Source organism: Helianthus annuus, chromosome 13 (assembly GCF_002127325.2).
Source record: "Helianthus annuus cultivar XRQ/B chromosome 13, HanXRQr2.0-SUNRISE, whole genome shotgun sequence".
Lineage (NCBI taxonomy): Eukaryota > Viridiplantae > Streptophyta > Magnoliopsida > Asterales > Asteraceae > Helianthus > Helianthus annuus.
This window is the reverse complement of record NC_035445.2, coordinates 168,484,236-168,500,714: the sequence shown is the minus strand read 5'-3', so window position 1 is coordinate 168,500,714 and position 16,479 is coordinate 168,484,236. Positions and strand designations below refer to the sequence as shown.

The following is a 16,479-nucleotide window of genomic DNA, read 5'->3' as shown; positions in this document are numbered from 1 at the left end:
AGAAAGAGGTATTAGTTAAAAAAATGTTTTTCATTTATAGCTTCTAATTTCTATTTATTTTGAAATGTACTTGTCATTAAAAAAATACATCTAGATAGAAGGTAAACGGGCAACAAGCTGCACCGCCACCCTTTTTGAATAGCAAAACTAAGTCTTTTAAAAAACTACATCCATAGATCTCGGGGTCATAATATTACTGTGCATGACCCTTTGAACTCGGGTAACTAAAATCGAATGTTTCAATACATAATGTAAAGCTAGTCACAAATCACAATTGAAATTCAAGACGATTTCCTAGTTGTGCAAGGTTCAGTGACTTGCAAATTTCCTCTTTAAGTTTGCACACATAAGTTCATGCACCGAATTCACTCTCAACTACTTGACACAATAAGCTATGGGGTCAAGTGATGATAAATTCAATGCGGACTCATGTTTTTATTATCTTGTTGAGATGTACGAAACTGACAAGTGACAATTACGTATAACATCCTCTCCACCGATTGTCTTCGTCAAATGATAGGCTAACACGTGGCATATCTTCTTTATTAGCGAGATCTTCACTAGAGGTAACTTGTTTCAGTGGTAAGTTCCTTTAATCTTCATTAGATGGTAACTTGACATCATAGGCTAGTTCCATAATCCTCATTAGTGGTAACTCGCCGTTAGAGGCAAAATTCCATTAATTCTTCATCGGTTATAAGTTCCAATAAAAGGTATGTAACTTGGACCATGAACGACAAGTGCCATCAGACGCAACTTGTAACCGCTCCAAGGGTTCCTTGAAACTAACAGCCTAAAAAACAACGAATAAATATCTAGTTAAAAAATCAAGCCCTTTTTTACAAACAATCGAAATTAGTTAAAACTGCTAAAATTGGTGAAAACCTTGAGTTCAAAATTGGAGCTCTAGATGTCGACGAGAGTCAGAAAACCCGCCTATAGCATTTGTCCAAGCGTGTGGCTCGTTGAGACGTTTATGTCCATTACTTATCCCCCGTATAACTTCAGACGTAATGAAAGTTATGCCCTTTTTAGCTTGAACCATTTTCCAGTCCACTTCCGTGTGTCTAGTCACACCAAATACGAGTGTGCTAGATAATGGATCAACTCTGTATCACCATCAATGTGAAGATTAAGCATCAATCTGTACTTTGCACTTTTGTTTTCATTCACCTTGAAAATGAAAAAACTTAACTAAATAGAAGAAAAGATCATCTGCACATATGCAGATTCTTGAGCCAAACAAATTTTGTCTAGCTTGTGTTTCTGTATTAGACAAACATTAGTTCATATTTAATTAGTATCTAATTGTATAGGGTCTAGAATGTATTATTCTAGTCTTTATATATACCATGTAATTATACAATTCAATACGTAATACAATTACTGATTACCAAGTTTATCTTGGTATCAGAGCCTACCCTAAAAAAAAAACCCTAGCTGCCGCCAATAAACCCTAACCGCCGCACCCTCACAAATCTGCAACAATGGCCACCATCACAACTTTCGATTCAAAGGAGAAGGCCATCCACAACTCTCACAAGTTCAGCTTTCTCCTAAATCCAGACAACTACGGTCACTGGAAAATTCTGGTGCAACCATTCCTAGTAACCAACGAGTTGTACGGTTACGTAGATGGCACAATACCATGTCCGGAGGCTACTATTCTGACCTCCTCTACCTCCGGAAAAGAAAAAGAATCGGCTGCAGAAACAAGACTGCCGAACCCAGAATACTTCGCATGGGTGGCCAACGACGCTCACGTACGGATGCTTATCCTATCCACGGTCTCCGAAGGCGCTATCCAACATGCTCAAGGTACTACCACCTCGAGAGAACTATGGCTCGCTCTGGAACGAGCTTTTGCTCCCCATACTTCCTCTAGAGAATATACGTTGAAGACACAGTTATTGCGTATCGAGATGAAGCCTGATGAATCCTCCTTTGCCTATTTAACAAGGGCCCAAGAGTATGCCACCGCCCTTGCTAATATAGGGGAACCGATGAAGGAAAAAGATCTTGTAATGCTTATCATCTCCGGTCTCCGTCCAGAATACAACGGACTTAAGACTGCTGCCCTAACAAAGCAATTAGCATTCAATGAACTCCATGCCCTCTTTGCAGACCACGATTACATGCATCAAAAGAACGACAATATCGTCCCTCCAACACAGGCCTTCACGGCAGCCCTCAAGCCACCACCTGTCTCTGGCAGTGTGCAATTTGTTCAACCCTCTGATGCTGCTGTACAGGCGGTTCAACAGCTTGCGGCTCAACTGGGGCTGCAATTACAGATCCCCTCACAGCCGCAAGCCTTCTACACCAATCGCTCATCCAACAACCGCAACAACAGGTCCAACAACAACCGTGGACGAGGAGGCTTCTCTCAGCAAACTAACCGCAACAATGGCGGCAACAAAAATCAGTTTAGCTGGGCAACTAATCAGAACACTGTGTATGGGTCGTGTAACAGGTGCGGCATCGGACACATCCCATCTCTGTGCCCGAATCGTGATCCAACAACCATTCGGCCAAGACAACAACCTTCGGCCAATTATGCAGATTACAGGTCACAAGAGTCGTCAACTTGGCTCTCAGATACAGGCTCCAGCCACCACGTTGCACCGGATCTCTCGGGGTTCGACAATTCCGAAACATACTACGGAAGTGACAGCCTTCATGTTGGTAATGGTAAGGGTCTACCCATTTTACATATCGGTTCCAAAAACCTCCACTCACCCAACCGTACCTTCCACCTTCGTAATATCCTTCATGTCCCTCAAATTAAACAAAATCTTCTATCTGTTCAAAAATTTTGTTATGATAACCATGTTTATTTTGAATTTCATGCTTCTTTCTTTTGTGTGAAGGACGAGGCTACACATACTACCCTCCTCACGGGTCCAAGCACTGATGGGCTCTACTCCTTCAACATTCCTCGCTTTCAAACAATCCCTAAAGTCGCGTTTTCTGCAGTTCGGGCCTCCTCCAACATTTGGCATCAAAGATTGGGACACCCTCATCCACAACTTTTGAAGTCAATGTTATCTACTTTTCATTTACCTTTAAATGACAATTGTTCCTCTTCGTTTTGTGACTCTTGTTCTATTGGCAAATCTTCCAAACAACATTTATTGAACAGTAATTTTAAAAGTTCTCATGTGTTCGATCTTGTATTTTGTGATGTGTGGGGCCCCTCTGCTGTGACATCTGTTGAGGGTCACAATTATTTTCTTTTATGTGTTGACCATTACTCCAAATTCATGTGGTTCTTCCCATTCAAATTGAAATCAGATGTTTTTACGATACTTAAACAATTTATTGTTATGGCCGAACGCCAATTTGGTACAAAACTCAAACAAGTTCAAACAGATTGGGGTGGCGAATTCCGAAACCTCTCCAATCTTTTTCGTTCCCTAGGGGTCATTCACCGCCTCTCATGCCCACACACGAGCGAACAAAACGGCACCGTGGAACGGCGCCATCGCCATGTTGTGGAAACGGGCCTCACACTCCTAGCCCATTCTCATGTTCCATACAGATTCTGGAACTATGCTTTTGACACCGCGGTTTACCTCATCAATCGCATGCCCTCCCGAAACAACTCCTCCGTTTCACCCTTCCAACACCTCTTCAAACGTTCACCCGATTACTCATTCCTACGAGTTTTCGGCTCTCAATGTTTTCCTCATCTTCGTCCCTACAACAAACACAAAATCGAGTTCCGTTCCACACCATGTGTCTTCTTAGGCTACAGCCCGGACCACCACGGTTACCGCTGCCTTGACACTCAAACCGACCGTCTTTATATCGCACGCCATGTTCGGTTCAACGAACTGTGCTTCCCATTCGGTCGACCTACTCGTCCTACAACCACCCCAACCGAACCCGAACCCTACATCTCTACCTATCCGGATCCTTACACACCGGATGAATCTTCCCCACCTGATGACCCACATGCCACACCATCCTTTCCTAACCCTACACCTTCTACACCTATACCTACACCACCCCCACCACCACCACCTCCCATCTTCCAAACCTATCAACGCCGCCCGAAACCCTCCAACACCACCACAACTATTCCTGATCAGCCATCAACAGCCCCACAACCTACTGCCAGTTCTCATACCAACCAGCCGGCCCAAACACAAGCCCCCAGACAACGCCCACCTAACCTACGACCCAACCCCAAACCTACAAACCCATTCAATCCAGCCTCTTTTCACACAACCGCCCATGACCCAAACACTGTCCCAGCATCCTTTACCGTTGCCAACGACATCGCACACTGGCGGGCTGCCATGCAAACTGAGTACTCGGCCCTGTTGAAAAATGGTACGTGGTCTCTGGTTCCTCGTGTTCCTGGTTCCAATGTTGTCGATTGCAAATGGGTTTATAAGATCAAACGTGATCCCACAGGGGCAATACAACGATACAAAGCACGGTTGTGTGCACGGGGTTTTAGACAACAGTCCGGTATTGACTATGATGACACATTCAGTCCAGTCGTTAAGGCGACAACAATTCGCCTTGTGTTATCTATCGCTGTCACACAACAGTGGCCACTACGACAGCTTGACATAGAAAATGCCTTCTTGCATGGTGACCTCAAGGAGACCGTTTATCTACAGCAACCCCCAGGTTTCCTTGACCCGACTAAACCGGACCATGTTTGTCTTCTACACAAATCCCTCTACGGGTTAAAACAAGCACCCCGGGCGTGGTTTCATCAGTTATCTACAACACTCAACAAGCTTGGGTTTCATGGTTCTAAGACCGACCCTTCCTTATTTATTCTCTCATCAGGGCGCACACTACTCTACATGCTTGTCTATGTTGATGATATAATTTTGACAGGTAATGATCCACAGGCTATTGACTCTGTCATTCATCACCTGAGCCGCGTTTTTCCCGTACAAGACATGGGTCGTCTATCTTATTTCTTGGGTATTGAGGTTGCCTCCAAAGGCACGGACATTGTACTGTCACAACAGAAATACATCTCTGAGCTGTTACAGAAAGCAGGCCTATCCGATGCCAAACCTGTTTCGTCTCCTATCGCCACAACGGCTAACTTAGCCTTGGGAGACAGCCCACCATTTGACAACCCCGCAAAATATCGACAGCTCGTTGGTGGCCTTCAATATGCCACCTTGTCAAGACCTGACATTGCCTATGCGGTTAACAAAGTATGCCAATTTATGCATTCTCCCACCGAAAATCACTGGTCCGCTGTCAAACGTATCTTGCGCTATCTAAAAGGTTCTATCTCCCACGGGCTTCTCATACAACAGCACTCCGAGTCAGCGTTACATGCCTATGCGGACTCCACACATCCCAATCTCTCGGCCTTCTCGGATGCGGACTGGGCCGGGTGTCCGGATGACCGTCGTTCCACGGGGGGCTATGCTATCTATTTGGGTTCGAACCTTGTGTCATGGTCTGCACGAAAACAGAAGACTGTCTCTCGGTCATCCACAGAGTCCGAATACAAAGCACTCGCAGATGCTGTTGCTGAATTGACATGGCTGCAAACTCTCCTTCGTGAGCTACATGTCCCTACACGATCTGCCCCTAAATTATGGTGTGATAATCTGGGTGCAACATATCTATCAGCTAATCCCGTCTTCCATGCCCGTACAAAACATGTTGAGGTAGATTATCACTTTGTTCGAGAAAAGGTGGCTCGGGGTCAGCTATCAGTTCAGTTTATTACTACAGATGATCAGATCGCAGATGTCTTTACAAAGCCTTTGCCTTCTCCAAAATTTCTCTTTCTAAGGTCCAAGCTAAGAGTCGCTCCCCGGCCTTAGCTTGCGGGGGGATATTAGACAAACATTAGTTCATATTTAATTAGTATCTAATTGTATAGGGTCTAGAATGTATTATTCTAGTCTTTATATATACCATGTAATTATACAATTCAATACGTAATACAATTACTGATTACCAAGTTTATCTTTCTGCATCAAAACAGTAAATCATGTCAAATTCGTAAACAAACAATACACATTTTATGATAAATACTTTTGCTTTGGTCATATGACATAACTTGAAGGTTGACTGTTAAACCGGACCACATAAAATTTTACATATCAAGGGTTTAGTTACATGATCTGAATGAAAAAGAAATGATCGATATGGGTTGTGTTTTACTAACCCACAAAGCTGTAAACTTAAAGGAGCTTTCTGGATGAAAGAAACAATGTGATGAAACCATCTTCTGGTTCAAACTCATCAAACTTAACCCTTGCATATGGCTGATATCGTACAGTATCTCCTTTCTTCACCTCATAACCAACAGATACATCATTACACCGGAAAGCAGAAAGAGCTTTTGGTCGGCCTAACCTGTACGATGTGAACCTCTGACTCTCCTGTAAGTCAAAGTATTAGAAATTGCTAAATATCTGAGATAGCATACCCGTTGAAATCTGCATGAAGATTTTGCATTTTTTCTAGGCTTTCTTCACTCACAGCGTTTGCAAATTCTACAACTTTTGTGGCATTGTTTCTCACTTTTGTTGTTTCTTTGATTTCTGTTGCAAGTTTATCTTGAATCTCAGGATGTTTGAAGCATGCAAGTGAACCAAGTTAACGCAATAGACGTAGTGCCCTTTCCAGCAATTCTGATGTATCTTGGATCTGTTTTGTTGATTTGAAGAAACCTTGATAGGTTTTCTTCTTTCTTTAACTGCAGTTTTAAAAATTCAAGGGTTAAACAACAATCTTTGATGTTAGTGTCCAAACCCATTGCTTTTAAAATTAAATATAAAAAGGATGTTAAAAAACAACTTTTTTCCATTAAAGATGATGTGGAACCAGTTATAAAACTAATCTCAAAACAATGAAGAAGAGTAGTAATCAATTTTGAAATAAATATAATCCGTTTGACATCAAGAGTCAAACTGTAGTTCATATTTTGTGGATGTGACAATTTCAACTCATTTATATATAATACAAGGGTTCATGTTGTTATCTCAAATGGATCAAATAATATTATTGAAAAAGTATACTCAAAATGTGTTATTTGTACTTATATGTGTGTGTGTAACATAATTTTTTATATTTAGATTGACCTTTTTCACTTGAACCACACATGCTGTGAAAATCAACTTCAAAAGCATCTTTGAATAATGAATCCAACATGCTATCATGAATAAATCCTGTGTTATATCATGAATACCAATAATCAAATCCAGCTTGTTATATGATAACGGGATGGTCAAATGTTGTAGACTAAAAGGAACTTACACTTATGTCATTGATGCTTTGATTGTTATTTGCTGATTTAGTCGTCATATGCCCGAGATTTACACCATTTTCCTGAAGATTACACTCCCAAAGCCTCTCATTCAACTGTGAATGTTCCAACATCACCCAGAATATCCTTTACAATGTCATGGTTAGAGGAACCTGCAAAACATAGTTGTATCATACATGATATTTGATTCGATTGTCCAACTAAATTGACACTTCTGATCTAAGATAATGAGAAAAATGCTTGATTTACATGTTTTACAAAATGCCATATTTTGAATGGAATTCCTAAAAATGCGTCATTGAAGTAACTCAATTCATGAATTATGATCAATTCAAGAAAAAAAAGCATCCATTCAGCCCCCTCTGATTTGAACAGACTATTGAATTAATCTAACCAAAAGTCAAGGTGATATAAATAAGGGATATTGGCCTCAAATAATCTCTACTAGACGTTATTGGCCATTGGCAGTCCCACCTTTTTTTATTTCTCCTGACAGTCCCACCTTTTATATTAGAGAAATCTTTTATTTTTTGTTGACCAACATAATATTTGTAAAATTATGCAGATTAACATTTAAGAATTATATACATCCTATCTAGGTTTTTTTATTTCTCCTGACAGTCCCACCTTTTATATTAGAGAAATCTTTTATTTTTTGTTGACCAACATAATATTTGTAAAATTATGCAGATTAACATTTAAGAATTATATACATCCTATCTAGGTTTAGTAAAACTCTTTTAAGTAAAATTTTAGAAATTGACAATTGTTATTTACTTAATTTAAATCAAATATGGTAGATGTACAAAAAAAAAAAAAAAAAAAAAAAAAAAGTGGGGTTTTGATAACCCGACCTGACACCACACCTTGAATCGGTTTGACCCACACTAATTCCAACACAACCCAAACCGCCAATATGTATTAATGCGGAATCCAAACCTTGTTATACAAACCTACTAGCGAGTGCGGAATCCAAGCTAGCAAGCAAACCGAGTTAGTAGCAAGTAGAGAAACAAACACACAAGTTCACCGATTAACACAACTTGTATTAATGCAATGAGGGTTCGGTTACAAGCTCAATGTTTACAGAAATGTTCTATAAACTCTCTAAAGTGTGTGTGTGAGTTTGGACAGAATGCTCTCAGCCTGTGTGTGTATTCTTTCTGTCTTCTGTCTGTCTACCGAAACTCAACACATGCATGGGTATATATACCCAGCTCAGCAGGTCTGGATCGAAGGATCTGATAGATGGTCCGAAGGATCATCTATCGATCATAGTTCACACGAAAGATCAGCATGGACCTCGAAGGATCATCCTTCGAGGTCTAATGGTCGAACCATGGTCGAACCATATCTTTCGATCACCTCGAAGGATCAGGTGTATCCTTCGAGGCTATCCTTCGATCAGAACATCTTTCAACAGTTGTCCAAGTCAAACTAGGAGGATAGTTGACTTGGTCAACTTACAGACTACCAAGGACATCGTTTATGTACAGACCGAATACAGACAAAGTACAGACACAAGTGCACCAACAAACTCCCCCTTGGCTGTAGCTTTGTCTTTATCTTCTATGGTTGTAGACTCGTCTCGAACTTCGACGGTCTTGGGTCTTCGAGTTTTCAAAACTCTGATGTCCTTCACGTATTCAATGTCGGAGGATCTTCAAAGTCTTCACGTCTTGAAAGCAGAGAGTGTATCAACAAACTATCCGTATCATGTAGGAAGTGTGTTGACAAACTCCCCCTTAACATAAGCTCCCCCTTGAGTTATGCTCGTGAATGGACTTTATCTTTATGAAGTGAGATCCTTGTGGTGTTGATGATGGCCAGCGGCTACTCGATCATCTTTATCTTTTGAGCGCCTTCACGACGTGTCTTCATTCCAAAGCTTTGTCATCGACCATGTTCTCCTAGCCTTTAGAATCTGCACATGCAAGAAATCTAAACGCGTAATGAGAACAACTGCTTGGAATATCATAAGCAAACGACACACATGTGACCATTGTTCAATCAAACACCGTCCGACAGTTTGAAAGTTTAAAATTTGTCAATTTTAGTTTTTAACTTTCAAACATGCAAATTTTTGACCGTTTATGAAGATTTAGTCAGTTCGGTTTTCGTTCAGGTTTCAGGCAACGAAGACTCGAGCTCCAACATCGTACGATCGAAAATAAAGTAGAAAGAAAATCTTTTTGGCTTTTATAAAGTTTATATTAAAACAAGCCTAAAATCTTTTTGGTATTTTTGAAATTAAAAGACAACAATTTAAAATCCTTTGAGTGTTATCAAACGACATCACCGCTAATGTCGTGCTGATATGCACCAAACGACGAAACTGTTTTAAAAGAAAACAATAAAAGTTAAGCAGTAAATAAATATATACAGACATTCTTTTTGCGAGTTTCGAGGGTAAGAGAATCATATCAGTGTACGGTCATGCCAAAACACTCTTGTTGTTCAGTTAGTTAATATTAAGATAAGCATCCTATAACAATTATCGGTATTGTTGTCCACTTAAGCTCAACTTATCAGATGTAATCATGTTTAGAGGATACGTTAAGGTATGATTTATACTTACCGACCGGTGTTCATCCACATCACGACACATTCCCGTATCAAGGTATGCACGAGAGTTCATCTTACCGGTGAGTATACCGATTATCATCTGTTTGACCGTATAAATTGTGAGATACTCACTTATTTTGATTTGAAAACAAGTCCTATGTGATATAATCACTTATTGATGAGGAACTTGATTTTCGTATGCATGAGGGGACAGGTGCAAGTCCGTGAACAGGTCAGTACTTCCGTACAGCAGAGAGACGAACTTGACACCCGGATAAATGTGATATTTTATCACTTATTTGATTTGGACATGTGATTGTTTATCACTTATTGAGGTCGAATGCAGTATGCAATATGTACACGTATGTATAGTATCATGGAAGATCTAGACTTGCGTCCCCGTTATTTTTCGGTAAAAGATACAACCATGATACCCAGATGATAAGCAGCATAAAGACCGTATATCTCAGAACCTCGGCAATCTATCAAACGAAATTTCGGTACTAAGACCATATGCCAATGAATGGTTCCCACCTGATCTTCAGTCGATTAAGATTTATATCACCCTGCACACTTTAAAATGATTGTGAGCCTACCGATACATCTTATATAGAGCTGCTTATCGTTTTGCATTTAAGGTTTAAAGAGGTTTGGATAGACCACTGATGTACTATCATTTTCTCTTTTGCTTGCCAGGAAACTCATTTTTGTTTTTCTATTGTTTTTGGGTTTTTGAATTTTTCGATGTTTTTGTATTTTCCGATTTTTGGATTTACTCCCCCTAAAATCAATAAACTAAGATAAATTTAAAAACACACAAAGATATTTACAAAAATGATTTCCCGATGTTGGTTTTACTCTTGCTTGACCTTAATGCCGTTTACCAATAATAAGAAATCAAATCTAGATTTTTCAAAAGCTTTGGTAAATAAGTCGGCACGTTGGTCATCGGTGTGGACCTTAACAACATCGATTAGCCTTTTCTCAAAGCAATCACGTATGAAGTGATATTTGATTTCGATGTGTTTGGTCTTTGAATGCTGCACAGGATTTCTAGTGATATCTAAAGCAGCAGAATTATCAACGTAAATAGGAGTAGTTAGGAATTCAAAACCGTAGTCCCGCATTTGTTGTTGAATCCAAAGAACTTGGGAGCAACAACTTGAGGCAGCAATGTATTCAGCTTCGCATGTTGATGTAGCTACACACGTCTGCTTCTTGCACTGCCATGTAACTAGGCGATTTCCTAAAAACTGACATCCAGCCGTTGTGGATTTGCCGTCGATTTTGCATCCGCCAAAATCAGAATCACTGAAAGCTACCAATTCAAAGTTATTATCCCTAGGGTACCACAGACCGGTGTCAGGGTACGCCTTCAAATAACGAAAAATCCTTTTGACAGCAGCAAGATGTGAGGCCTTCGGATTAACTTGATATCTGGCAAGCAGGCACGTCGGGTACATTATGTCTGGCCTTGATGCTGTGAGGTACATAAGAGATCCGATCATAGCGCGATAGATTGAAGGGCTAACAGCTTCTCCCTTCAAGTCTGGAGTAATTCCGTGATTAGTTGGCAATGGGGTACCAATGGGCGTTGCATCAGACATCTGGAACCGGCTCAAGATGTCACCAACATATTTAGTCTGATGGATGAATATCCCAGACTCCGTTTGTTGCACTTGTAGGCCCAAGAAGAAAGTCATTTCCCCCATAGCACTCATCTCGAATTTATCCTGCATGATGCGCTCGAATTCCCTACACAAGACATCATTAGTAGAACCAAAAATAATATCATCAACGTATACCTGTACCAGAAGAAGATCTCCATCTTGTTCCTTGATGAAAAGAGTACAGTCGATAAGACCTCTACGAAAACCGTTCTCCAGCAGATAGTGAGATAAGGTTGCATACCAAGCTCGTGGTGCTTGATGAAGACCATAGAGAGCTTTGTTGAGCAACCAAACCCGATCGGGATGGATAGGATCTTCAAAACCTGGAGGCTGTTCGACGTACACCTCTTCTTCAACCACACCATGTAAAAATGCACTTTTCACGTCCATCTGATAGACCTTGAATCCTTTGAAGGACGCATAGGCTAGAAAGATTCGAATTGCTTCGAGACGTGCCACTGGTGCATATACTTCATTGTAGTCGATCCCTTCAATCTGACGAAAACCTTGAACGACTAAACGAGCTTTGTTCCGGATAACAACTCCGCGGTCATCCTTTTTGCATTTGAAAACCCAACGGGTACCAATCTTCTTGTATCCAGCAGGTTTCTCTACTAGTTTCCAGACACCCAGCTTCTGGAATTGTTGCAGTTCTTCCTGCATTGCTTCAACCCAAGCACTATCTTTCAATGCTTCTTTCCACGTTCTTGGTTCTTCTTGTGAGACATAACACGCGAAGGACCAGTCGTTTTGTTGCCCGGATTCTCGAATAGCTGCATACAAGCCTGCATTGTTGTTGTTTCGCAACATGTTTCTTGTTTGTACGCCACTTTGCACATTTCCAATGATGTTTTGTTGAGGATGGGTATTATGAATCCTTGTTTCTGGATTATCTGGAACTGGAACATTTATACCCAGGTTGTTAAGATTAAGATCAACAACCAATTCAAGACCCGGAATTGACGAAGAGGATGATGCAGTAGTCTCAGCTGTTCTATGTGTATCCACTGGAGGAGTACCCTCTGAAGTACCATGAACTGCTGTTGTAGGAGCTTCTTGATCTGCATCTAGAAATTCATCATCCTCTGAAGATTCGTTCAATTCGTTTGCATCATGAAAATCCTCATTGTTGAGAGTATTATTGTTCACCGAAGAAGATGGTTCTTGATTAACAAGAATTGGACGAACCACCGGTGAAACTGTTGCATTGTCACTCTCGAAAAACATCCTAGCCGCAGCATTTTCTTCAACGGCTTCAACATTGATCGAATTGAAAAAGTCATCGTACTCAAACATCCAAGGTTGACCCGGATTTTTGACTGGCAAGGTGTGCCTTTGTACTCTGACCTCAGACCATTCTTCGACCCTTTTAGTCTCTAGATTCCAGACTCGTAAGTTAGGGGTGGCATACCCAAGAAAGTATCCATCAATTGCTCTTGCCCCAAACTTTCCATTAGGATCGATGATCGTGCAAGGAGCTCCAAACGGTTCGAGATAGGACAAATCTGGTTTCCGTTTTTGAAGAAGCTCAAAGCAGGTCTTGTTGTGTCTTTTGACTGTAAGGACTCTGTTCAATGTGTAGCATGCAGAGGCCACAGCTTCAGTCCAGAATGGAATGGGTAACTGTGACTCTACCAACATTGTCCTAGCAGTCTCGATCAATGTGCGGTTCTTACGTTCAGCGACACCATTCTGTTGAGGAGTATAGGCTGCACTAAACTCATGAAGAATACCCTTTGAAGTGCAGAACTCCGCCATTGAATGATTCTTAAATTCAGTACCATTGTCGCTACGTATCCGCCTAACCTTCAACTTATACAAATTCTCAATCTGAATGATTAAGTTTTTGATAATGCAAAAGGTTTCACTCTTGTGTGCCATGAACGCAACCCAAGAAAATCTTGAATAATCATCAGTAACCACGAGACAGTATTGATCACCTCGAATACTCTTGTGTTTGACAGGACCGAACAAATCCATGTGCAAACGTTCAAGAGGAACTGCCACTGTGTTGATCTTCTTTGTAGGGTGCTTCTTCTTCGTTTGCTTTCCTTTCTGGCACGAAACACAGACGTCTTGAAGATGGAAATTTTTGAGGGGAACACCATTCACCAATTCATTTGAAACCAAATGATTCATTTTGCGTAAGTGAATGTGACCCATTCGCCTGTGCCAAGAGATAGTGTCTTTTTCTGTGGCTTTAGAAACGAAACAAGTTGCTTGTGCAGACGTAGTAATAGCCTGGCTCATGTCAAGGACGTACAGATCATTTATCCTTGGAGCCGACAAGAGAATCCATTCTTTTGGAATTTTGAAGCCGGGTTTCAGCACATAACATCCATTAGCATCAAAGTGTACTGAAAATTTCTTGTCACAAATTTGAGAAACACTAAGAAGATTGTGATCAAGTTGTTGCACATAATTGATCTTGTCAAAGCTGACAATCCCGTTAGATATCATTCCTTCACCCGTTATATATCCACCTTTATCTCCAGCAAAAGCAACATAACCTCCTCTAATAGATTTAACGTCGTAGAGAAGCTTCATGTCGCCTGTCATGTGCCTGGATGCCCCACTATCAACAATCCAATGACTACTGATAGTTCCTCCTGAAGCACCCTGCACATGAACTCAAATGAATTAGTTGGAGATGGGGACCCAAGCCATTGTGGTCTTGGGTCTTCCATTTTCATCAATGACAATCACTTCTTGTCTTTGATGGTTGGTGAATTGTGATGGTCCCCCTGATTCAACAACCGTTTTTGGTTTCCAAGTCTGTTTTGTTTCACCAGTGTTTTTCTTTAAAATTTTAACTTCTTGATGATTTGAAGTTTTAGAAGTTTCTGGTTTTACAGCAACAGATTGTTTTTGAACCACATCGGTTTTAATCGCTTTTTCAATCTTTTTGACCTGTTGGCGTTTCTGTTTCTTTTCCCTTTCTTTTACAAGGCGGGGATCTTGTTTTGTGGAAACAGTTGGCTTACGGTCAGTTTTGCCACGGGGATCATCAACCTTTCCTTTCAGCTTATGAAGATATGGGCAGTTTCTAATAATGTGCCCAATGGTTCCACACTCAAAACATGATCTTCGTTCTACAAACCCCGAAGAATCATGTGATCGTCTAGCCGATGATGTTGAACTTTGTGAATCCGAGGTACTAGGTTTTGAACTACTTGGTTCATTTCTTTTCTCGACAATGGCTTTCTTGACAAAATCTAAGTTAGATTGATTTTCAAACTTTTCAATTTTGTCCGTTCCCGTCGATTTCACAAAGTTAACATTTTTCTTCTTCTTTTGATTCGGCTTCTTTTGCACTGGAGTCGGTGCTTTACCTTTGGGTTTGGTGTGATTTTGCTGTGTTGGCACTGTTGGCAATTTCTTGTTGCCAAATTGCTTTCGAACTTCAGCCTTTGGGATTGGAGGACACTGTGTGACTGTAACTTTAGGTCCTGCCTTTCCCAAGAACTTACTCGTCGAATTCTCAAAGACTTTACAGATTAAGGATTGATTAACATTCTTAATTGGAAAATCTTTGTCTGAGTAAATTTTATCATCACCAACTAGAGTGTACAGCAAATTCACACTCTCCGGCTCTTTTGCAGATGAGGACTCAGTTGCAATAGTCCTAGCGGTTTGTACAGGGGGATCACATAGAATGTGATTCTCAAGAGGTATGTCCTCATTTTTGGCTACCGCATCAGACTTTGCTGGGACAGTATCGTCAGATTCATCATCAGACGAATCAGCATCCTCAATCACAACTGGAGGATCTTGATTCTGTTCAGCACTCACAAATGTATCTGCTGACACATCTGAATCTGAGGATACTTCCTTTTGGTATCCGAGTCCTGCAGCAAACTCCTTAACATCTAGAGGCACAGTAGGTTCAAAGAAAACCCTGTCCTCTTCATCAGGCATGGCGTCATAATTATGTCTCACTGGGGGTGGACACTTCTTGTAGCCTATGCATGTGACATCTTTCTTTTCCTTCTGAACGTCAATGATGTGATCTAACACATAGCTAGAGCTCAAATAACTGTCTAGCTTGAGTTTGATCGCATCACTTTCGGTTTTCACACAAGCCATCTCTTTTTGCATAGTTTCAAGACGAGAGATATACAAATTAATGTCCGTCTGTTTTCTTGAAACCATTTTTGTCAATTCAGTTTTATCTTTCTTTAATGTTTCAATCATTGACTTAAATTCTTTTTCATGGTTTTCATGAAACATGTTGGCTTCTGTGCATTTTGAGAGATCCACAGTCAATTTCTGATTGTGGAGAAAGGTCACATCATATTTTTCTTGCAAAGCGTCATGCTTACTTTGCAAGTTGCTCAAATTCTCATTCACAGTAGTATGTTTGTCTTGCAAGTCAAACAAACTAGCTTGTAAAGCATCATGTTTGCCTTGCAACTCAGACATACTTTTCTCCATTTCAGCACATCTAGTATGCAGTCTAGTACACTCATCACAGTTAACAGCAGTGGGTTCATCGACACATACCTGACTTGACGAACCGTCGACATTAGCCATAAAGGCTGAATGGAGAGAAGACGAAGTATAAGCAGCTTGATCCACCAGAATAGATCTTCTTTGAGTTTCCGCTGCAGCTTCCTCCAAAAGTTCATCAAAATCAACATCATCCGAAACATTAGATGTCTCACCCACATGATCATCACCAGAATTGGATGATTCTTCATCAACACTTCCACTGTAACCAGACGAATCTTCATCTTCAGATGATTCACCACCACTGGCAGAAGATTCTCCACCACTGGTGTGAACTAACTTCTTCACAACCTGAGCAAAACATGCTGTTTCATCAGGAGCATCAGCACCCAACTGGATTGACCAGTCACAACCTTCATCCACCTGAACTGCAAGTGCTCGGTTGGTTTGGTTGTTTGTAGGCACCAATGACCGCTCAGTGTTTCTGTTCTGATTCTGCTGATTGCCTCGGTTTCTGAAGGGATTTTG

The 16,479-nt window shown here is 40.8% G+C and overlaps 1 protein-coding gene and 1 long non-coding RNA gene across 3 annotated transcripts; both read right to left on the bottom strand.

The window, feature by feature from the left end:
- Positions 1 to 203: 203 nt before the first annotated feature.
- On the bottom strand, positions 204 to 917 carry LOC110875990. Its single transcript, XR_002556641.2, has 2 exons — positions 886 to 917; positions 204 to 793 (listed from the first exon to the last, which is right to left on the bottom strand). It is a non-coding gene; the product is annotated as an uncharacterized LOC110875990 (long non-coding RNA).
- A 5,329-nt stretch (positions 918 to 6,246) lies between these two features.
- LOC110875971 lies at positions 6,247 to 7,513 on the bottom strand. 2 transcript variants are annotated; one of them, XR_004876584.1, is made up of 4 exons: positions 7,258 to 7,513; positions 7,083 to 7,169; positions 6,481 to 6,697; positions 6,247 to 6,380 (listed from the first exon to the last, which is right to left on the bottom strand). XR_004876584.1 is itself a non-coding variant. In XM_022124161.2 (3 exons), exons 1-3 carry the CDS (start codon positions 7,378 to 7,380, stop codon positions 6,566 to 6,568), a joined length of 342 nt encoding a protein of 113 aa, XP_021979853.1. In that variant the 5' UTR covers positions 7,381 to 7,506; the 3' UTR covers positions 6,428 to 6,565. The 2 variants fall into 2 exon arrangements, 1 of the variants encoding a protein (XP_021979853.1); XM_022124161.2 differs by lacking the exon at positions 6,247 to 6,380 and having other exon boundaries at positions 6,428 to 6,697; positions 7,258 to 7,506.
- Between the last annotated feature and the right edge of the window lie 8,966 nt (positions 7,514 to 16,479).